Consider the following 24519-nt stretch of genomic DNA (forward strand, 5'->3'; position numbering starts at 1 on the left):
TCTATAGACTAGACTAGCTTTGTGTGTGCTGGTAATGTAAAAAATACATACAACGTTTACTGTTACAATTAACTCGACCACACGAAACAAAAGAACTTTTAATTTCCTCTAACAATGTCACATCACAACACCGGATCGTGATCTATACATCCACTGCATCGAAACAGATAAGGGGAAGCTACTCTAAAAGCAGGATAATGTCGACATAACCCACTCCGTGCTAACAAACCTAGCGGAAGGGTTAACACACGAACTACCTGTTTGAACCTACGCGGTAATGGATCAGGTGTAATGATGTAACGGGTATTAACCAGGTCCAGCTTACATCAATATTACACCGGCCGTTTCCGGCTCTTATAGAATGATTAATCGTCTGCTAGCGAAACATTTCACCCGCTCGGAAGAAATGGGTTCCAAATTGTGCGCATCCGTTTTGTATTTTCATCCTGCGACCGACTAGGTCTAGAACCCGCGGGAGAGATTAAAAGGAATCTTGTTTTTAAATAAACCCGTTTTTGTGTTAGTTTAAAAATGTATCGATTATTTACAATAATAATAAAGGCTTATACTTCGCATTTTCAGCAATAAAATAAGTCCAAATAGTTATCTTTTAAACAATAAAATTCGTACAAGGCAGTGTTTCTTCCAGACTTTTTTCTCCTGGAGGGGGGGGGGGGGGCACTTGAAATTTTCGGGGGGGTGGTAGACTTTCTTCTGGGGGGCGGACACTGTTAAAAGTATATATTTTCTATATAAATTATATAAATTTCATTTCGTTCGGGGGGGGGGGGGGGGCGGACTTTTTTTTTCGGGGGGGAGGGGGGGGGGGGGGGGGCTTCACCTGGAAGAAACTCTGGTACAAGGGGACATCCATAAATGATGACACGCTTTTTTCGGAAATTTTTTTCCTTCCCCCCTCCCCTCCATATCGTCCCACGATATTTTGTTCCAAGATATGATTAATTTTATATCCACTACTAAATCTCTCACAGCTTTATTCTCATGATAAAGGATTGATTCAGAGAGGGGCGTTTTCGCTGAAAAACACTTAAAACACTGGTTTTAGATCCTTAACGACACAGTGGTTTTAGGTCCTTACCGTCACAATGGTTTTAGGTCCTTAACGACACACACTTTTTAGGTCCTTACCGACACAATGGTTTTAGGTCCTTAACGACACAATGGTTTTAGGTCCTTACCGACACACACTTTTTAGGTCCTTACCGACACAATGGTTTTAGGTCCTTACCGACACAATGGTTTTAGGTCCTTACCGACACAATGGTTTTAGGTCCTTACCGACACAATGGTTTTAGGTCCTTACCGACACAATGGTTTTAGGTCCTTACCGACACAATGGTTTTAGGTCCTTACCGACACAATGGTTTTAGGCATTTCACTCCAAACACGAGCTCGATGGAAACCCTTTGAGCCGCTTGAGAACAATCAATAGCCAGTCATCAATAAATCTTAAATCCTGTCATAATCTCAAAGTTTACCGGGTCGATACGCACTGATGCGTTCACGCGCAGGACAAAACGACATCCGGAAAAAACAATATATTTTTAAAATTTTTATATCTAGGTGCTTTACTGTGGAATAATGCGGTAAGGATCAAACTATTAATAGAGTATTGTTAGGGTGAGGGAAAGACTGGGTAAAACAACCAACACTTTTAGGCTGATTGTTTTCGAATCATATGTCACTGAGCGTCCAGTAATCGTTTATCATTTAGCTCGACACAGAGTGTGATGCGTTGATTTGAACGTGTACCATTTCAGTTTAGCACAGACAAACACACACATTTACCTGTGAATTCACCATTAAAAAAAAAACAAAGCACATAGAGAAATATAGTCGTGGTGGCTACATCGATAGCTCATGTAAAGAATCATCCACGGATGGGTTCAAATAGTGTGTAGACGTAGGTTCGAGTCCAAAACCCTACACCAATGATGATTTGAACAAGCTTTGAAACGAAGAAACACCTATTAAATTTAAATCGAATCGTCATTAGCTTTTCCAGCTTTTCAACACTACCTTCGCATAACTTTAGTTTAAACTGAGTACACTGCAAGCTTTGTATTCATGTTTTATACAAATTAAAACGTAAAAGTAACTCACTCTATATAGATAGGTAGATACATACATGCATAATCACACACACACGCACACACACACACAAACACACACACACATATGTATATATTTATTTATATATTTATATATTTATTTATTTATATACCCATGTCCACCTCTGCTCCCCAGTGAGCGCCAAGACCCACTTCATGTACATGACCAACCACTGCTCCAAGACCCTCCACGTCAACCAGAGCCTGCTCATCTCCCTCACACCCAAGGAGCAGCTGGCCAGAGACCGGAACAAGGACTTTGTCCACTGCTCCATGTCAGTCAATGCCAGCCGGGGCATGGGCCTGTACGTGCACTTTCTGCAGATGGGCATTTCCGCGTCACAGAGTCACAGCGACTAGTGAGTAGAGAGTTCGTATTGTCGTGTTCAATTGTAAATTTCTATACACAATCTATATTAACTTGCTTATTTTATGTACGTTGATCTATCATATATATATATATATATATATATATATATATATATATATATATATATATATATATATATATATATATATATATATATACAAAAACCAAAGTCACATCCTAAATAAAAACAACATTCTAACCTGGTATTGATAAAGTAAACAATGGTCTAATATAATGATCTAATATGTGTGTCTGTTCCTCAGCGTCCATTTGTACTCACTGTTGCCTAGGAAACGTAAAATGACACCGGATGGTGGACTGTACGGTCATCTGGATAGGTCACTCTTCATGTTTGATGAATCAGGTAGGTCATAGGTCATTTTACATGTTTGATGAATCAGGTAGGTCATAGGTCACTCTTCATGTTTGATGAATCAGGTAGGTCATAGGTCAGTTATTATGTTTGATGATTCAGGTAGGTCACAGGTCACTTTTACGTTTTTGATGAATCAGGTAGGTCATAGGTCACTCTTCATACTAATTGAATCTGGTAAATCATCGGTCAGTTTTTATTAAATCATGTAGGTCGTAACGACCAAGACCTAAACATGTTTAGTTAGTTAATACAGAAACCACACAGTTCTTCTTTGGCCAAGATATAGTTTGGATAAATTAGTCTACAAGTGGCCATCTTCTTAAAGTGTTTCAATCTTTCAGTGACGTCACTATATGAATATTACACACTCCTTGATATCCTGGCAATAGAACAACGATCAACGATCAACCATTGACCAACACTTTACTCAAATTTCTAGCATTCACCATCAAGTCAAATAAACTAGCATTCAGTTTTAAACACTTTAAGTTTCTTTAAAAAAAAAACAGTTTTCTTTTTATATTATAGTAAAAACAATAGTTGAAATCTCTTCAATACAATTTGGTGGCTAATACTTTACAACTAGAACTATATCTTTAACGAAATAATTTTGTTTTATGTACTTAAGTGCATTTCAAAGCATGATATTACGAAAGGCTTTTATACATGTTTATTCCTATAAAGATTTTCCAACAAAGATTTTTGCTTGTAGACCTACAGTAATAGCCAAAATATGCAGTAGAAACAAAGTGTACTGATTTTATTTCCAGGTGCTAAAATCGAAGATTACAAAATCTCTAAGGGCAATCTGCAGATAGAATATCTGGGGATACCAACGGTCACTGACCCAGGGTTCCGTGTGCTGGTCACTGTCTACACAGGTGAGTACTGCTGGTCAGTTCAGTGGTCAGTTGGGTTAGTTTATACGGGTCAGTTAGATGGGTCAGTTAGATGGGTCAGTTAGATGGGTCAGTTAGATGGGTCAGTTAGATGGGTCAGTTAGATGGGTCAGTTAGATGGGTCAGTTAGATGGGTCAGTTAGATGGGTCAGTTAGATGGGTCAGTTAGATGGGTCAGTTAGATGGGTCAGTTAGATGGGTCAGTTAGATGGGTCAGTTAGATGGGTCAGTTAGATGGGTCAGTTAGATGGGTCAGTTAGATGGGTCAGTTAGATGGGTCAGTTAGATGGGTCAGTTAGATGGGTCAGTTAGATGGGTCGGTTAGATGGGTCGGTTAGATCGGTCAGTTAGATGGGTCAGTTAGATGGGTCAGTTAGATGGGTCAGTTGGATGGGTCTGTTAGATGGGTCAGTTAGATGGGTCAGTTAGAGGGGTCTGTTAGAGGGGTCAGTTAGATGGGTCAGTTGGATGGGTCTGTTAGATGGGTCAGTTAGATGGGTCAGTTAGAGGGGTCTGTTAGAGGGGTCAGTTAGATGGGTCAGTTGGATGGGTTAGTTAGATGGGTCAGTTAGATGGGTCAGTTAGACGTGTCAGTTAGATGGGTCAGTTGGATGGGTCAGTTAGAGGGGTCAGTTAGATCGGTCAGTTAAATTGGGTCAGTTAGATGGGTTAGTTAAATGGGTCAGTTAGATGGGTCAGTTAGATGGGTCAGTTAGATGGGTCAGTTGGATGGGTCAGTTAGATGGGTCAGTTAGAGGGGTCAGTTAGATGGGTCAGTTAGAGGGGTCAGTTAGAGGGGTCAGTTAGATGGGTCAGTTAGAGGGGTCAGTTAGATGGGTCAGTTAGATGGGTCAGTTAGATGGGTCAGTTAGATGGGTCAGTTAGAGGGGTCAGTTAGATGGGTCAGTTAGATGGGTCAGTTAGATGGGTCAGGTTAATGGTAAGTCCTGTCAGATGGGTCAGTTAGCGGGGTCAGGTTAGTGGTCAGTCTGGTCAGAAGGGTCAGTTACACGGGTCAGTTTGTCGGGTCAGTTGGGCGGGTCAGTTAGATGGGTCAGTTTAATGGTCAATCTGGTCAGCTGGTGTCAGTTACAGGGGTCAGTTTAGTCGGGTCAATTTAGTCTGGTCAGTTCCAGTGGTCAGTTCCACTGGTCAGTTCCAGTGGTCAGTTCCACTGGTCAGTTCCACTGGTCAGTTCCACTGGTCAGTTAGACGGCTCAAATAATTATTATTAGCTTTAGCAATTTTTTAGTTTAAGCATTGCAAGCGTTAGATTTCAATCCTAATGACTTGATGTAATTAATGAATGTCCATCCATTGCCTGACAGAGTCGAGTGCCAGCCGAGGCTGTCCTGACGGCATGTTCTCCTGTCCGTACGCGCTCATTTGCATCCCCAAGGGCGTGGTGTGTGACGGTCACTTGAACTGTGGGAAGGACGACAGAGGGGACGAGGGCTGTGACAGAAACGACACTGTCACAAATTTGTTGGCCAGTTGTAAGTGTAATTGTCACAAATTTGTTGGCCAGTTGTAAGTGTTTGTCACACAATTTTTTTTCCAGTTGTAAGTGTTTGTCACAAACGTGTTGGTCAGTTGTAAGTGTTTGTAACAAATGTGTTGGTCAATTGTAAGTGGAATTGTCACAAATTTGTTGGCCAGCTGTAAAGCTCAATTGTCATAGTTTTGTTTGCCAGTTGTACGTGTAATTGTCACAAATTTGTTGGCCAGATGTAAGTGTAATTGCGACAATTGTGTTGGTCAGTTGTAAGTGTAATTGCCACAAATGTGTTGGTCAGTTGTAAGTGTAATTGCCACATATTTGTTGGTCAGTTGTAGTTATGTCACAAATATGTTGGTCAGTTGTAGTTTTGACACAAATTGTTGGTCAGTTGTAGTTTTGTCACAAATTGTTGTTCAGTTGTAGTTTTGTCACAAATTGTTGTTCAGTTGAAGTTTTGTCACTAATTGTTGTTCAGTTGAAGTTTTGTCACAAATTGTTGTTCAGTTGTAGTTTCGTCACAAATATGTTAGCTAATTGTAAGCTAGAGAAAAATAAAGTAAAATTAAACAAGAAAATTAAAAAAAATAAGTCACTATCTGCCTGACCCCAACTGAATTAAAATTTAAAATTAACATCAATTTGGATCAATTTTTTAGTGAAATTATGTAATTAAATCAACTAAATTCAAACCTTAATTTGAAAATTTTAAAAAATTACGATACTCTTTTTTAAACGTGGTTAAATTTCATTGAAATATTTTGTCAAAGAAGTTCAGAAATTGGATAATTACACATACTATTAATAGATAATTATCCATCCCATTTCATTCATAACTCTCTCCACATAAATAGTAACAAATAAATCCTACAAAATAACCTCCCTTTGATTGCTAAAGCCAATTCACAGATAATGTAATATTCAGACAGCGTCACGCAAACTTCTCCAAAAATTTTTCCACAGATTCATTAACATGGGACATAATCGTGGTCATTTGTCTCCCCCTGCTGGTGTTCGGGGCTATCACCGCTGGAATCTTCCTGTTCGCCTGGCGCTACATAAAGAAAAAGTAAGACGGATTGTCCCCCCTGTCGTGTGATGACGTGTGCATACATTTGTCATGGAGATGTGTATAGAGATATGTATGGTGGGGACGGCATGATAAATGTTGATGGGAAATATATCCAAGTCGAGGATTATATCCCATTTGATGAGGAAAATATCCCATCTGATTACATTTGATTTGAAATGGATTGTATCCCATTTGATGAAGATTATAACCAATTTGATAAAGACTATATCCAATTTGATGATGACAATAACCAATTTGATGAGAATTATATCATATTTGATAAGGATTATATCCTAATTGATAAGGATCGTAACTCGTTATATGAAGATTATAATAAAAAATCTCACCCCTAATTATGCCATGTTTATTATATATGTGAAAATTTAAAACAATGCTTTTGGTTTTTTTTTTTTTTTTTTTTTTTTTTTTTTTTTTTTTTAAATTTTGATAATATTACTAAAAGCACCAAATAGGCTACATCAAATCTTTAGAAAATCCTATAAAACAAAACAATTAAGTATTAACAAGCTGGACTGCTAACCCGTAAGTCTCGAGGTCGAATCCGGGTTCAAGTCAGTAGACCTTCGCCGAGTCCACTCAGCTCTGATGGGTACCTAACTCCTGTTAGGGAAAGTAAAGGCGGCTGAGCTAAGAGCTAGCCACAATATACCTTCATATGCCGAGGTCACAGAAACAGGTGAACTCTACTTCACTTGCCCCATAAACCGACAGGTTTGGAAGGGAAACTTTACTTTTTAAGTTTTAACAAACGCATTTTAATACATAAAGCCACACGATATTTAAAATATTAAAAAGGGCACATTAATAGCGTTTCCCGTGAGGAGGGGAGTGTCATTCAAACCCGACGGGCATCTGAGCATAGACCGGGATACTTCCATTGTGTTTTATACCAACAGTTGTGATACGCTCCACTAGATCTTCCGTTTTGGCCATTTTGACTTACGTAAAACTCATATTTTTTAAAATAGCATTAACAGATCTAGCTGACATTATTATTGTCAAACAAAAAATAAAATATTAAAATGAAATGTTTAAAAAAGTTTAAATAGATATAAATTATTTTATTTTTATTTTCAGAATCTTAAAGCCGGAAGCACCAGCTGTCCAGTTTATCCAGGTAAATGGTGGGCGTGTCAAAATAAGAACCAGCCAATCAGAATCTTCACTCTGCGCGCCACCGTCCTACGATGACGTCATGCTCCCCGCCCGGAGATCCGAACCCCCGCCTGCTTACAGCTCCCTAGACGAGACTTCCGGTGGCGCCGAGGGTATAGAGTTAAGGAACCTGAATTTAGACCTAGAGAGCAGTGCATTCAATCTCTCTTTCGTCCCCCCGGAAACCCCGCCTGGTCTTGAAGGCGATAGCTGTGACGCGATTCAACGCTACAGAAATCCGCTGACCCCGGAATACGAACATTACCGTCTGCACGAAGTTTGGCCTTCAGACACAGACGACGACGATGAAGAAATCAAAGCCAAACGCAGAAAAAAGGGCGGGAAATCGAAATCGAAATGCAAAAACCAACTGGAAAAATCGTCACCAAATTCCCAGCAGCCGATTCGATTTCCCCTTTTCCCCAAAAAATCGCCGACAGACATTGTGCCTTATCAGAACGGCCACACTGCAAGTTCTTCACCGTCTTCCGTCACTGAGCTATCACCCGACCACCAGCATTCCATAGCTTCCTGTTCTTGTCTTCCAAATGTCGAATCCAACCTTTCCAAGACTCCCAAACGCCAAAGACAATCATCCTGTGTTCCATCGGCGCCAACCGTTGACAAGACCTGCGTCGGTGACCTGCTGACTGAATCCTCGCAGTCGGACGCCTCGTCTTCTGGTGCTGAGGCTGACCGGAAAAGCGAAACCGAAAGTAGATCTACCAGCAAGAGAACTTCCCCTACAGAATCCAGCATTTCAATCCATGAACATTCCAGTTCTAAAACTGAACCCAATAACACAATCTTACGTCAAGTAGAAGATGGTGGCTCAGATTCAGTGAAAGAGCAAGGAAATCCTACAACCGATTCACTTACTAACGGAGTTCACAAAACGGCCAAAACGGCATGTAAAACTGTTGCATTTCTAGCTGACAGCGCTGACAAAATCTGGCCACAAAACACACATCAGTTGACAATCTCTATTGAAAAAGATTTACGCAAAGGGCAGTTAGCGCATGTATAGTGCATGCAAAAACCACAAGACATTATGTTTATGTACTTTCCTGTAATTTAAAACCTATCGCTTGACTTGTTACTGTACAATTTTCGCAATCAGTCTGAGAATTTTCTCAGATATGTGTGTTAAAATATGCATATATATGTTAAAAACACATATAAACAGACTTATATATGACATAAAATAAATAGTTAATATTGATATATATATATATATATATATATATATATATATATATATATATATATATATATATATATATATATATATATATATACATATATATATATATATATATATATACATATATATATATATATATATATATACATATATATATATATATATATATATATATATATATATATATATATATATATACATATACATATATATATATATATATATACATATATATATATATACATATATATATATATATATATATATATATATATATATATATATATGTAAGCTAATTGTTCTATATGCATTTGTTTAAAATGTGAATGTTTTAATTAATCAATTCCATTAATTATATTTGATAATGTGCACTATTTATTTATGTGGAGGACTTATAGAAATGTATGTCTGGTTTTGTAAATCATGGTATGTAGATTAATGAGCTAAACAAAACATTAAAATGTCATTGTAGCCAATTGTTGCTTCCTTAAAATATCACTTGATATTTATCAGTTCTTTTGGTTGTCAGTCCCTTAGGTCGACAGTCCCTATGGTTGGTTGTCAGTCCTTTTGATTGGCAGTCCCTTAGGTTGACAGTCCCTTTTATGCAGTCCATTTGGTAGTGTGTCCCTTTGGTTGTCATTCCCTTATGTCGACAGTCCCTTTGTGGCGCCAAAACGTAGGTAACCGCTCCTGTTGACGATTTTAAGACTCCAAAATCTAGTTCAGCTTTCAAGTCTAAAATCTTGGTTTCCCTATCATCATGACGAAAAACCACGATTGCACGAATTCTATTTAACATGTCTAGTTCAAAACTAAAATAAAATTACGAGAAAAATATCTGGAGTTGTAAAAAAAAAATTAAAAAATACCCCCCCCCCCCACACACACACACATGACGAATCAAATGGCCATTGACAACATGATCCCTAACGAATCATTCAAAAACGCAGAACGGAGAAAAGAAACAAAATAACGCACAACGAAACAAATCGTTTCTTTTTAAATGCCACCTTTGATGTTTAATTAGAGATCGAGAATTTGGGAGCCTTAAGTAAAAATTAAATGAAAACATTGATTAGCTGATTAGCCTATTCGTGAAGAATCTGCCGTCAAGAAAATGTGTACACCCAAAACAACAGCACAACGGCTTGTCTGCGCACCAAAGTTGCACACAACACAACATGAACGATTTTTGCCATGCACCGTTCTCTACCACTAAAGACACACTTATCACAATAACAAAGCTGGGATTGGCTAATCTAAGACGAAGTTATATATTTTTTGCTGTGGTATGGTAAAATATTTCTAAGCTATTAAATATTCGACAAGAAGAAACATTTTACAACCGAGTTTTCCATGTGATACAGTAGTAAAGATTTATTTCTTAACTTTTAGCTTTTACTAATAGAAGCTATAGAAAATTATATCAAGTATCAGTGAATCTAAACTTATAACTAGATCTAGATAGAATCTATTCTAGATCTAGATCTAGATCTAGATCTAGATCTTGATCTAAATCTTGATCTAAATCTAGGTCTACGTAGTTTTTTTAAATGTAAATTTGACGTGATTTCAACTTTAGTTTGTTACGACATAGAGTCTAGATCTACTACTAGATCAGTTATTTAAAGATGTCAAGACTTGCGGTAGACAGTTTGTGGGGTGAGCAGTGCTGACACTGACAGTTAGAGTTGAGAGAGAGGTTTGTCATTGTGGATATGAAACACTGACGGATACTATTGAGAGCTTCGACATGAAAATGTGAGGGTTTTTTTTTTATTTGACAACATTTGTTCTAGAGCAAATAAGTGGAGTTCAGCTGTTTCAATGACATAAACATATGAAGGGATAGTGTAGCCATCACTACACCCAGCCGCCTTTGTTTCCCTAACTTGAGTCAGGTACCCATCAAAGCTGGGTGGACTCAGGTATGTCTAGCAGTCACAAGTCCGAATTCAGATCCGAACTCGAGATCTTAGGGCTAGCATTCAAACGCTCTACCATTCGACCACTCTATCACCTATAATCATGATTTGATAAAAGTATTGTTGGGACCTACCTTCAAACTTTTAAATATCTAAAATTTAGATTTTCAGCTTCAATGTTAAGGCCAAGGTTAAGGTTAGGGTCAAGGTAACCATATCAAAATAAACAATGTTCATAAATCGTCCTTACATTTACCTTAAAATAAGCTCAAGTTGACCCTTGATATCACTAAATATCCTATATCATAGGATGCAGGACCAGATGATTGTGTGAACTGTTGACATCCCACTACTTCACGATATCCCAGGTGTGTTATTCCCACGTTTTCTTTAACTTGCTTTCTCTGTTTGTTTGTCTTTCCAATCAAATCTTGCGATCGAAATTTCTGGCACTTCCCAGTTAGCTAGCGCGCTGAAATTTTCAGGGAAGCTTTCTTTTGGATGACCATTGAATATTCAATTGTTATTATTACTAAATTGATCAATGGAAACATTTTATTGAGCATTTTAGACCGCTATATAATCTATATATATAATTCTCCTCTGCTAGCGTTAGAAAAAAAACCAGCGACGCGTACCTCGCGCGCAGTGAAGCGAACGATCACATGTCGCCACAGGCTTAGGGGCAGAGAATTTAGCTTGAACCGAGTTTAAACTTACAGGAGGTAGGCCAGTTTGGGGGAGACGATATGGTCGAGTGGTTGGGCACACGATTGCTATCCCACTCGACACGGGTTCAAATCTATGTGTTCTAGTCAGTAACGTATTCAAACAACGTGTTTTTTACGAGTTGTCTTTTTACGAGTTGTCTTTTTACGAGTTGTCTTTTTACGAGTTGTCTTCGTTTACCCAAAAAAAGTGAAAAGATAAAATCGATAGCAAGATTTTAATGCAAACAAACAGACAAAGACTAAAAAGTAGAAAATAATAATCATTAAAAAAGTTTTAAAAAACCCACGTTTTCTGATTGAACTAAAAAGTAGAAAATAAATGCTATAGGCCCTACATCACAATAATGCAAGCGATCACTCTACTATAAGCGAGCAAAAACGTGGGGCGCCGTGATTTTCTTACAGTTTCTAATACTGTTGACTCTCTACAAGCTCCCTAATAAAAGTCAATAGTATTATCTAATCAATAGTAACATAACTTTTACTTCGGCGCCCCACGTTTTTGCTCGCTTATAGTAGAGTGATCGCTTGCATTATTGTGATGTAGGGCCTATAGCATTTATTTTCTACTTTTTAGTTCAATCAGAAAACGTGGGTTTTTTAAAACTTTTTTAATGATTATTATTTTACCTGTAGCTTCACCAGACCATGGGGCTGAACTGTGAGCGGAATTTGTGGAGATGGCCGATAACTCTGTTGTTGTTTTTTTATTCGTTAGACTTGGTCAGTGGGACTCAGTGTGAGTACATTCTTCAAACATCCACACTCACGTTACTCAGCTACTCTTTTAATATATATATATATATATATATATATATATATATATATATATATATATATATATATATATATATATATATATAAATATATATATATATATATATATATATATATATATATATATATATATATATATATATATATATATATATATATATATATATATATATATATACACGAATATCTATATACGTATCTACACACACTCTTATATAGACTGGAGCAGGGCATTACCCCTCCCCCCCCACCTCCGCTTGCCCACTTAGTGATAGGGTTAGGTTAGGGCTAGTGTTAAAGCTACGGCCAGGATTAGGGTTTGGGACAGCTAAAGTTTTGTGTTATGGGTTACGGCCAGGGTTCTCCAGGATAAGTGGGGGGGGGGGGGGTAATAAAGGGGAATGTCCGTGGGGTATTGACAGGGTGGGGGGGGGATAATATCCTAGACCCTATATACACATCGATATAGAATCAGTTGTATTTTAGATCATACTTCGCATGTTATGTTTTTAATTCAATACTGTAGGCGACTAATAAGGGCTAAATACTAAGAACTACAACCTATAAAATCATACATAACTTGATAAATTAAATCACTAACCTGTCCACGTTTAATCTTTAACTAATATTTAAACAATTTGTTTTCAGTGAGATCAGGCCAGATGCTTGGTGCAATGGGAGGTAAGATATACATTGCTACAACATTTGTCCTTTAGTAATTCCAGTCTCTTTCACTATGATCTATTTTATGTAAAGATTCTACATAACTAACTTACCCTTCTGAAGAGCTCAATTGTTGTTTTTGTGACACGAGAATGTAAGGGGATATTGTGGCCATGACTATGTACGCCTGTTCTTACTTACCCTAATGTGAGTCAGGTGCTCATCAGACCTGGGTGGATTCATAGACGTCATACAGACTCGAACCCGGATCTGAACTCGAGACTTTCGGATAGCAGACGTGGACACTACCACTCGACCACGCCGTACAGTATATATGATTTGAAAGTAATTTTCCCATGGACCTATTGTCTATTTCATGTAAATGTAGATTCGAACAAAAGGTTTTAGGTTTTCGAATAAGTCTGTTGGTGACAGCCATTCACTGTTATATACAGACGAGGATTTTTACAAAAGTAAAATTTAGCAGTCTCTTTCCCTAAGTTAAAAACAAATATTTTACAGTAGAAATTCATTCCTGGACAAAGGGAAATAATTCATGAAATTTTGTTTGATTATTGTCAGGGCACGAGTGCGATCCCCTGCATCCGCTTGAACACGGCACGTACAAGTGTAACGCGATGGAGAAAAGTCAGACGTGCGTCATGGAGTGTCACCATGGTTACGTCATACCAATCACGCAGAGGACTGCAGATAACGTAATTAAGTAGCTCACTAGGCTAAGGAGTGTTGTCTATAGAATACCGAGTATAATTTAATATGCTTGAACGAAAACGGAACCAACCATTTAAAAAAACAACAGTTTATCTACCGACCGATTTAACAATGTGGGTATTGTTGTGGAATAGGGGGGGGGGGGAGTGCTTAAACCATATTCTTTGGCTCTTTCGTTATAAAATGTGTCTCATATTAGTATTCAGTATCAAAATAAAGAATATTATAAATCCTCTATTTTACAATATATATATATATATATATATATATATATATATATATATATATATATATATATATATATATATATATATATATATATATATATATATATATATATATATATATATATTTACATATATATATATATATATTTACATATATATATATATATATTTACATATATATATATATATATATATTTACATATATATATATATATTTACATATATATATATATATATATATATTTAATTATTTTTTTTGACTGGCTCCCCCTGGGTTGTGTGTTGTAAGCCCACGTAAAAATTGTGATGCCTGTTGTACCCATTTAATTCTCTGACTTCCAGAAACGGATGCGTCTGAAGGACCGAGGCATCTACAACTGTACGGAGGAGCCCGGTGGTTTTGTTTGGCTGCCGTCCGTATTCTTCGACTGTGTTGGTCAGTATTTTTGGTCGCTCGACACCACTATAATTGCGTTGGTCAGGATTTCTGTCAGCCAACACTATAGTAATTGTGTTGGTCAGTATTTTTAGTCATTGTGTTGGTCAGTATTTTTAGTCATTGTGTTGGTCAGTATTTTTAGTAATTGTGTCGTAAAAATTAATTATTAGTAAAATAAATGGTATGTTGCGTCACAGAAACCTCCCCCTGCTCCACCCTTCCCCACCCCAAGACCCTAACACTGCTAACGTAATAAATCGTTCTTTACATCAGACCCCCCCCCCCCCCCAACTCCACCCTCCTTTCTCTTAGATGTATTTATGACGTCATTTATTTACTACAAAAAAAAACAATATAAATAAATAATTATATATTGTCATATAACTATCACATTATAACTATCACATTATAACTACCACATTATAACTATCACATTATAACTATCACATTATAACTATCACATTATAACTATCACATTATAACTATCACATTATAACTATCACATTATAACTATCACATTATAACTATCACATTATAACTATCACATTATAACTATCACATTATAACTATCACATTATAACTACCACATTATAACTATCACATTATAACTATCACATTAAAACTATCACATTTTACCGTGTGTGCCATTTCAACAGACTATTAAACAGATCTCAAGCACATCAACTTGTCAACTTATCAACTTATCAACTCATCAACTTATCAATTTATCAACTCATCAACTTATCAACATATCAACATATCAACTCATCAACTCATCAACTCATCAACTTATCAACTCATCAACTCATCAACTTATCAACTCATCAAATCATCAACTAAGTCGCTGCGTGTTATGTTTTTTAATCAACCCACCAGAGGCCGTTGAACCCGAGGACTTTAACTACATCTACTTCCTCACCATCACCCCCGCCCAACCCTGCACACAGCAGGCAGACAGTGCCGGGCAGAGGGCAGATATCAGACACAGCCTACACAACACAACGATACAGCACATGTGTGAGGAGGCGGGGTGTGTCCTCAACATCTCCATGACATGTGTCAATGGCAGCTGGGAGGTAATGGGGAGAGTTCGTGGATGGGGGGGGGGGTGTGGATGTAATGGGTGGGGCGTGCATGTACGTGTGTGTGTGGGGGGGGAGGTGGATGTAATGGGTGGGGCGTGCATGTACGTGTGTGTGATACTGAATGGGGGTGGGAGGTAATGGTGAGGGTTCGTTAGGGGGAGGAGGTGGAGGTAGTGGGTGGAGAAATGCATGGCAAGTAGAAAATATGACATATCAAATAGCGTCTATAAAGAAAACTAATGCATGATTGACTAGAAAAACTAGCTAATGATGAAAAAGGATTTAATGATGGATTGAAGACTTTTTTCATGTCGCTACGTTACAAGCGTAAGTGATATTCGTCGAGGGTGGTGTTGTAAAGTGAGTTTCGGTACAGGGTCGATGCTGAACGTTACGAACAATAGATGACGACGATCCAATGAAGAACACAGAATGACGCTACGATGTTTCCATCTTTTATTACATATAATACCAACAGCTACATAGACGATAGACAGGACGACGACTTCTAGACATCCTCACAAGACGACGACAAGACCAAGACTAACTCTCAACTATCTTCCTAACAACCAAAAACATTCTCTCTTACTTTATTTCCTTTTTTACGCATTCATAATCTTCTATTAACACCACTACACACATACTCTCAAATTATCTACAACTTTACTAACTCCATTCAACTACACAAACTCTCAAACCATCGACAACTTTATTAACACACATACTCTCAAACTCACTCCATACACTTAAGTCCATTCACAACAGGTGGATGATTTACAATTTGTGTTTTGTACGAGAATAGGAAAACAATGAATAGCAGCACACCAGTATATATACAGAAGTATCTAAAATTATGGGTACCTGCATCCATATTAGCCTCATACACTGTTTACTGTGTATTTTATACTAAGTACTGTTTACTTTTGTATTTAAGACCTATCTGCTGTTTACTACTTAGTTTATACATAGGTACTGTTTACTATATATTTTAAACCTAGCTACTGTTTACTATATATGTTAGACTTAACTACTTTTTACTACGTATTTCAGACAGAACTTCTCTTTACCATTCTATATTCGCTGGAGAAAATCGACAAATTCTTGGACCCATTCAAAGAGGCATTAGAGGAGTAAGTTGCTGACTGTGGTTGGTGATGGTTGATGTGTGGTTGGTGATGGTTGATGTGGTTGTCATGGTTGTTGTGCAGTTAACAACTGTTGTCTGTGTTTGTCTATGGATGTCTGTGAGTAACATTGGTTGTTTGTGGTTGTTTGTGGTTGTCACTAGTTACCTAGTTTAGGCAATATACCTAGGTATTTAAAATTATTATTTTGTTGATTGAATGAAATAAACACAATGGCCAATAATTCATCACATCGAATATAATCTTTTCGTGCCTAAGACACATGGGGCAGATGAAGTAGAATTCATTGAACTCGGGACAATGTGGTCAACACTATGCCCAGCCGCCATCTATTTCTAACGTGAGTTAGGTACCCACCAGCTCAATGTGGACTTAGGGACATTCTGCTCTTGAACCCGGATTCGAACTCGAGACTTTCGGGTTAGCAGTCCAGCTCTCTACCGCTAGACCCCGCCGTCGTTACAATTGGCAATTTGGAAAATTTATTCCCCAGAAATATTCGCAAGGATCTCAAGCTAGCGACAACAGGACAGACAACACCAACTATGTTCAACTACAACAACACGTACATTGATTGTCCTAGAGGGACTGTACTCCAGATGGATCGAACTTGTCGTAAGTTGTCGCCCCTGTCGTGGAGTAAAACACTGTATAACCAACTATATCGGTGCAATTTATTTATATGAAAATTTTATAAATTTTCTAATTTACTATTTATGTATCACTATGTGTCGGATCGACACAAAGAGATGTCGTCTAGGTCGTCTTTATAAACAGCGTGTACGCTTGGCTTGCCTAGATGTGATATGACTAGCTAAACCTTATTGAGATGTGCTTAGCTAAACCTAGATGTGATGAGCCTAGCTAAGCCTACATGTTCTATGCTTAACTAAGCCTGATGTGATTAGCTAAACCTAGATGCGATTTGGTAAACTAAGAATCAATATGATTTGCGTAAGCTAAGCCATACGTTATGTTTATTTCCGAGCCTTATACATTACATTAAAAGTACTACTGTTAAACAACACATACAAATAATCATTGGCATGTGGAAGTTTTTAAATATCATTTATTATTGTTTTATTATTATCACTGACCACTAGACAAAGGAAAAACAACAGATCAATAAGGATACGTTTAACATTTTAAACATGGTAACATCCATTATACCTCAGCCAATCGTATTCACAGTTTAAAACTTCGCATTGTTTAAGATTGGCAGTGTTTTTTTAGAACCCGGGGGTTTTCAGAGTTTTATGTTACGTTTTCTTTTTTTTTTTCTTGAGCGAGCAGGCGGGTGCTCAAAAGGTTATTTCTTTGACGGGTCAGTGATCGAGTGCCAGAAGTGTCCAGCCGGCTACTACCAGGACCGGAACAATCAGGTCAAGTGCAAGAAATGTCCCGAGGGGGCGTACAAGGACGCCGTGGGGCTGAAGACCGTGTCCTCCTGCTTTCACGTCGACGCTTGTGAGGGTCGCTTGGTTAGATCTGATGGGGAGGGACGGGGGGGGGGGGGGGGGCTTGAAAGGGGGTCTGTTGGGGAGGGGAAGTGTTGAGGGGGGAGGGGGGTTTGGAAAGGGGGACTGTTGGGGAGGGGAAGTGTTGAGGGGGGAGGGGGGTTTGGAAAGGGGACTGTTGGGGAGGGGAAGTGTTGGGGAGGTTTGGGAAGGGGGGTTGGAAAGGGGGACTGTTGGGGCGGGGGAGTGTTGGGGGGGGGGGAAGTGTTGGGGAGGGGAAGTGTTGGGGAGGGGTGGGGCGTCAGTCAGTGTTGAAATGATTGCTGGTGTGGTTGTTTTTAAAATATTTAAATTATGTCAGAGGTTGTTTCTTTAAATGACACCTCATATATAGGATGACTGGGTTGGAGATTCACAAATTAAGGGAAGATGTGTTACTTGTGGGATTGGGATAAGCGCTAAGACGTAGCAAAGATTAAGTGTTTGTTGCGTTTTACAAAAACGGAGAATCTTGCTTTTTGTGAATACTTGTGACGATAAACCCCACTTAAGTTGGTGGCGACACTGTCTAAACCTTACCAACAACTGACCAATTAGCTATAAAGATAACCACAAAAATTACAACGCGGCCACACTTAGTTGAATGTTACGAACATCTGATGAAGCAGCTATAGTGACAATTTCACAAACCACACACCACAACAACCCAACAACATAAAACCTACTTATCATATTTAAAAAAAAAAAAACATTTTCTTTTATCCCAGTCGCCAAGCAAACTAGCGTCGTGACCGTCCTAGCAGCTCTGGCGTGTGTGGTCATCTTGTCAACGATTCTCCTGGCATTCCGCAGGTAATGGCACCACACGCCTGTCTGTTTGATGTCTGTTTGATTTATGACTTTTAGTATTCACCCCCCCCCCCCTCCAACAGATACAGTGGCGTAGTCAGGATCGCCTCAAGGGGGGGTCCAATTTTTACCCGGGGACAAGCTTTTGATTTGCACCCCCCCCATCAGACTTTTGATTTGCAACCCCCCTCAAACTTTCGATTTACACCCCCCCCCCTCATACTTTATATATATATACCGAGGGGTCTATGGGGGGGGGGGGGGTTATGACCCCCTAACCCCCCCTGCCTACGCCACTGAACAGATACCAACCCATGTCACTGGTAGGAACCACCTGCATTACAGAAAATCATTTACATATATTACAATCATTTACCCATGTCAAAATGTTGGTCTTTGGTTAAATCTTGTGGCTTTACCGACACCACCACGTCCTAGAAAAGTTGATCTCCCAGAGTTGTCAGTCGTCCACTTGTCGCCTGCCCCTCCCCCCCCCCCCCTCACCCCGGCCGCCACGGCTGCCACCCTCACACTAAACTTGACCCAGACATTTTGTTCTGTCACCAGTCAAGTTCTGCTGGAACCAGACGGCAAGACCCGGGAGTTTTACCCAGAAGGTATCCACGGGGAGCTAGAGGTAAGCTTTTATCTAGGAAAACATGTACGATAAGCTCAGACGTACTCCTCTGTATGTTGTTACGCTTAGGGTTAATGGTTTGCTGTTTAAGTTTAAAAATATATATGTTACGGTCAAAGCCCGAAGTCGGCCAATGCTAGGATTGGCCGGCCAATCCGCGCATTGGCCAATATCGCCTCCCATAGGTCGGTCAAAGTCCGAAACTTTGCTTGATTTCGGCCTTTGGCCGGCCAATCCGCAGACTGGCCATGGTGGACCGGCCAAAGTCTGAAATAGCTCTTGATTTCGGCCTTTGGCCGGCCAGTCCTCGGACTGGCCATGGTGGACCGGCCAAAGTCTTAATTAGAAGATCATCTGGCTAGAGACGACCCGTTAAAGTCCGAATTAGAAAATCATGAGCAGATTTTTTTTTTAATGCCGTAAGGATTATGAAATTAAGTTTTTATTGTCGATGATTGTGAAGATGCGATGGTTCGTAGTGATTTTTCCTCAGTGCCAACTGACGACCATAAGAGCAGTTTTTCGTGAAGAATTGAAAACTCACTTCTAGCATACAGTTGTTTTAGAACACCATGTTCCGCTCCTAATTTGTAGAAACCGCCCTCGACGCTCATGACAACTGCAATCACGCTTCGGGGATCACCGCGACCTCTGTCAACATCTGGAACACGGATGCGTACATTGTCACCCACTTCAGCATCTTTAAATTTTGTATTTGATGTTTTAAGCATCTTAGCACCTTGAGTTTGCAAGCCAGTATGAGCTGCTGACCTGTGTTCCATGATGTCTTGTTTGTTGTGACACAATCTGCAGGTAATGTTCCCTCCGTACCCTTCGTCTGCTTAATTGGGTACTCCACAAATAGCATGGACATCTTTGCCACAGGATCCACAAGAATGAGCTGTACAAACAAGAGCTAAACAATACGTTACTCACAATGAAACCGCACCCAGAATAATGAAAACGCGATCACAACTTAGTCTAGATAGAACATTGGCCAGGACATCCCGGCCAATGCGCGCATTGGCCGGCCAATGTACAAAATACGCTGTCAAGTTTAAGCACTTCGGACTTTGGCCAGTACGTCCCGGCCAGTGCGCGCATTGGCCGGCCAATGTACGAAATACGACCTTAGTTCTAAGTTCTTCGGGCTTTGGCCAAGAGAGCCGGCCAATCCGCGCATTGGCCGGCCAATCCGGGGTTTGGCCGCACTTCGGGCTTTGACCGTAACATATATATATAAAAACCGTTATAAAAATAAGATTTCAAATAAACTGATTTTTTTTTTTACAAAATGACTAGTTATAATAAAAGCAATTGCTTCTAAAATATTTAAGCGACCAATTTTATAAAAAAAAAAGCAATTTTTTATATTTAAAAAAAATAATTCTAGTGCATTTAAAAGCTTATTTTATTAAGGTTTTTATATTTATTTTATGGCTGAAATGTTTTTCTGTCAATTACACTTTGAAATACTGTTCCATTACTTTAGGGGCTAAAAGATAGCTTCTCTTTTTATTATCATCTTTTCCTATTTGTACACAAGACACGGAAAGCTCCCCCCACCAGCGTTACTTCCAGGCATCTCTTCGGGAGAGGGGTGGGGCTGCGCCTCTCCCCCCCCCCCCCCCCCCCCCAAGAACGTCTACCGCCCTTCCACGAACGAAATAGAATTTATTCAGCAAATACATATTTTTGTAAGTGTCCGCTCCCCCCCTCTCGGAAAATGTATTCGCCCCCCCCCCCCCCCCCCCCCCCGAAAATTAATTCCAAGTGCCCCTCTCCTCCTGGAGAAAAAAGTCTGAAAGAAACACTGCCCTCAACTTTTTTCGGTCACCGGCAATTTTCCTGGCAGTCCCCCATGACAGTCCTGCCTCTGCTAGCTGCTTCATGACCGTGCGCCTCCACGTCTTCCTTGGTCTTCCTTAATTTCTTTTCCCTTGAAGCGTCCAGTTTAGCGCCATTCCTGCGATATCGTGTTCATTACAACTTGACTTTAAAAAATATTATCATTCATTGGCTACAATATGGTTTCTCTCTACATGATGGTAAGTCTGACAATTCGTTTCCTTGTTTCCTCTCTAGAATTTGATGGGCAAATTAACGGTCGCGCCAGAAATGGGAACCACAAAGTCAAGGTCAATGTCCACATCCGGGGGAGGAGACTCCGGCAGCCAATCAAGCGATGAGCACATGTTACGTGCACGTGTACAAAAACAATCGTAGGCTATTTTTAGATATTTGTTTCAACGTTTTTTTGTAGGTGTCTTTTTCGTGGTGGCTGGATGTTGTTATGTGTTGATCGTGATGGAGTTTAGTGAGTGATTGTTAATAAAAAGGTTTTTTTTTTGTTTTCTTTATCGAATTTAGTCAGTTATTTCATGTCTGTAGAGAATGGTGTGTGTTGTAGTAACGTAAAAGTGTATTGTTGTAATGTTAATACATAATGGTGTGTGTTGTTGTGATGTCTTGGCAGAATGGTGTGTGTAATTGTAATACATATATGAGTGGTGTGTGTAATTGTAATACATATATGAGTGGTGTGTGTAATTGTAATACATATACTGAATGGTGTATGTAATTGTAATACATATCTGAGTGGTGTGTGTAATTGTAATACATATACTGAATGGTGTGTGTAATTGTAATACATATCTGAGTGGTGTGTGTAATTGTAGTACATATACTGAATGGTGTGTGTAATTGTAATACATATCTGAGTGGTGTGTGTAATTGTAATACATATACTGAATGGTGTGTGTAATTGTAATACATATCTGAGTGGTGTGTGTAATTGTAATACATATCTGAGTGGTGTGTGTAATTGTAATACATATCTGAGTGGTGTGTGTAATTGTAATACATATACTGAATGGTGTGTGTAATTGTAATACATATCTGAGTGGTGTGTGTAATTGTAATACATATACTGAATGGTGTGTGTAATTGTAATACATATCTGAGTGGTGTGTGTAATTGTAATACATATCTGAGTGGTGTGTGTAATTGTAATACATATCTGAGTGGTGTGTGTAATTGTAATACATATCTGAGTGGTGTGTGTAATTGTAATACATATACTGAATGGTGTGTGTAATTGTAATACATATACTGAATAGTGTGTGTAATTGTAATACATATCTGAGTGGTGTGTGTAATTGTAATACATATACTGAATGGTGTGTGTTATTGTAATACATATCTGAGTGGTGTGTGTAATTGTAATACATATACTGAATGGTGTGTGTAATTGTTATACATATCTGAGTGGTGTGTGTAATTGTAATACATATACTGAATGGTGTGTGTAATTGTAATACATATACTGAATGGTGTGTGTAATTGTAATACATATACTGAATGGTGTGTGTAATTGTAATACATATACGGAACGGTGTGTGTTGTTGTAGTATCTATAGATAATGGTGTGCTGTTACAATTTTGTTTAACAGAATGGTGTGTTGTTGTAAAGTCTATACAGAAAGGTGTGTGTTGTTGTAGTATTTATAGTGAATGGTGTGCAATGTGTATACCGAATGGTGTGTTGTTTCAATGGCTATACTATACAGAATGATCTAATGTCTATATTAACTGGCTTACATTGAATAGTTAACACACTATGATTGGTCTAACTGTTGAATTTAAAACCATGCATGACTTGCCCTAACTTCCCTCTATCAGGGTCGTTTTTGACAGAAAGGCCACCCTAAGGAACCCCCGGCTGACCAACGCCCGCATGTCCGTCGCCGGCCTGGCCGCGGCTCGCCTGACCGGCGTCCTCCAGCCAGTGGTCCGCCGTCCCCCCTCCGCCAGGGAACCAAAGAAAACCGAGCTCGCAGACTCTGACGACTCGGCCGAGAAGGACAACGACAACGAGCCTCTGGACCTCCCGAAAAAAAACCTAAAAAACAAAACAGACCCGCAACCCGCGGTCGCTTGGAAATGGCAGTCGGTCAATAAAAGAGATGGGGATTTCAAAAAAACAAAATCAGATGCGATAGGCGAGGGGGGTGATGAGGAGAACGAGCCGGAATCGACGAAAAGATTGAAGAGAAATATGCAGGCGTCTAGGAAGGCGGCAGGCAAAGCTCGATTGGAAAGAGTCGCGAATCAGAACGGGAATTCGACTGAAGAAACGCCTTCAAAACATAAAGCTCTGGAGAACAGAAGAACGGAGGTAGTTCAGAGCAAGAATGCGAGTAAAGCCGGAAGTGGGAATAAATCTGCTGAAAAGGCATCAGCAATCAAGGCCGGGGGTAAATCCGTTGTGAGGACATCCGAGGAGGATCCGGATGGTGAAGATTTAGACGAGGCGTACGACACCAATGTAGACCCTGATACGGAGCAAATCGCTGGGAGTAATGAGAAACGAAAAGTAAAACGTCGGAGTAAAGAGGATTCAGACGATGATATTGTGAGCGGGCAACTCGTCGGAAGTCGAGATAAACGAAATGTAAAAAGTCGGATTGAACAAGATTCAGACGATGAAAATACGCGCGGAAAACTCGCCGGAAGTCGAAACAAGCAAAAAGTAAAAAGTCGGATTGAACAAGATTCAGACGATGAAAATGCGCGCGGAAAACTCGCCGGAAATCAAAACAAGCAAAAAGCAAAAAGTCGGATTGAAAAAGATTCAGAAGATGAAAATGCGCGCGGAAAACTCGCCGGAAATCAAAACAAGCAAAAAGTAAAAAGTCGGATCGAACAAGATTCAGACGATGAAAATGCGCGCGGGCAACGAAAATACGACAAAAGTCGTGACGACGACAAATCTCCGGACATACCCCGCAAACGATCCAGCGCAGACGAAGCAGACGAGAAATCAACGAGACCCCATAGACGAGGGAGCGCTTCACAAAAATTCGAGTCCCGGAAACCCTCCGAGAAAACATCGGAAAGCGTGGACGCCGGGCGGGTGGGGGATGTCAACGACCAGGAGGACCTGGACACGTCTGACGACTCACCTGGACCCTCGGAGAAGACACGTGACTCGGACGGCGACCAGACTAGCACCTCGACCGTCAAACGAAACAGGGACCAAGACCTCGCGTTCCCGTCCTACAGGCTCAAAGACAAGGATATTTTCTGGAAAAAGAATCCTGAGGATGACTTTTGGGGATAG

The 24519-nt window shown here is 39.4% G+C and overlaps 2 protein-coding genes across 2 annotated transcripts; both read left to right on the top strand.

Annotated features, from left to right (window-relative positions):
- Positions 1-2268: 2268 nt before the first annotated feature.
- On the top strand, positions 2269-16267 carry LOC131930658 (uncharacterized; the record flags this gene model as incomplete). The annotated part of the gene is given in 11 exon segments (XM_059287243.1): positions 2269-2491; positions 2766-2866; positions 3649-3759; positions 5106-5273; positions 6239-6344; positions 7446-8434; positions 12812-12844; positions 13409-13542; positions 14128-14221; positions 15101-15300; positions 16244-16267. Coding segments are annotated over 11 exon segments (2183 nt in total), but the record flags the coding sequence as incomplete, so codon positions are not given.
- A 6866-nt stretch (positions 16268-23133) lies between these two features.
- Positions 23134-24519, top strand: LOC131930661 (uncharacterized protein DDB_G0283697-like). Its single transcript, XM_059287246.1, has one exon. It carries the CDS (start codon positions 23134-23136, stop codon positions 24517-24519), a length of 1386 nt encoding a protein of 461 aa, XP_059143229.1.

This window comes from Physella acuta, unplaced genomic scaffold (genome assembly GCF_028476545.2).
Source record: "Physella acuta isolate Inbredline_101_S28 unplaced genomic scaffold, ASM2847654v3 ptg001814l, whole genome shotgun sequence".
NCBI classification, from domain to species: Eukaryota; Metazoa; Mollusca; class Gastropoda; family Physidae; genus Physella; species Physella acuta.

Excerpts from the sequence above, each read along its gene's own strand:
- LOC131930661 (XM_059287246.1), top strand. The coding sequence starts at position 23,134 with ATGTCCGTCGCCGGCCTGGCCGCGGCTCGCCTGACCGGCGTCCTCCAG.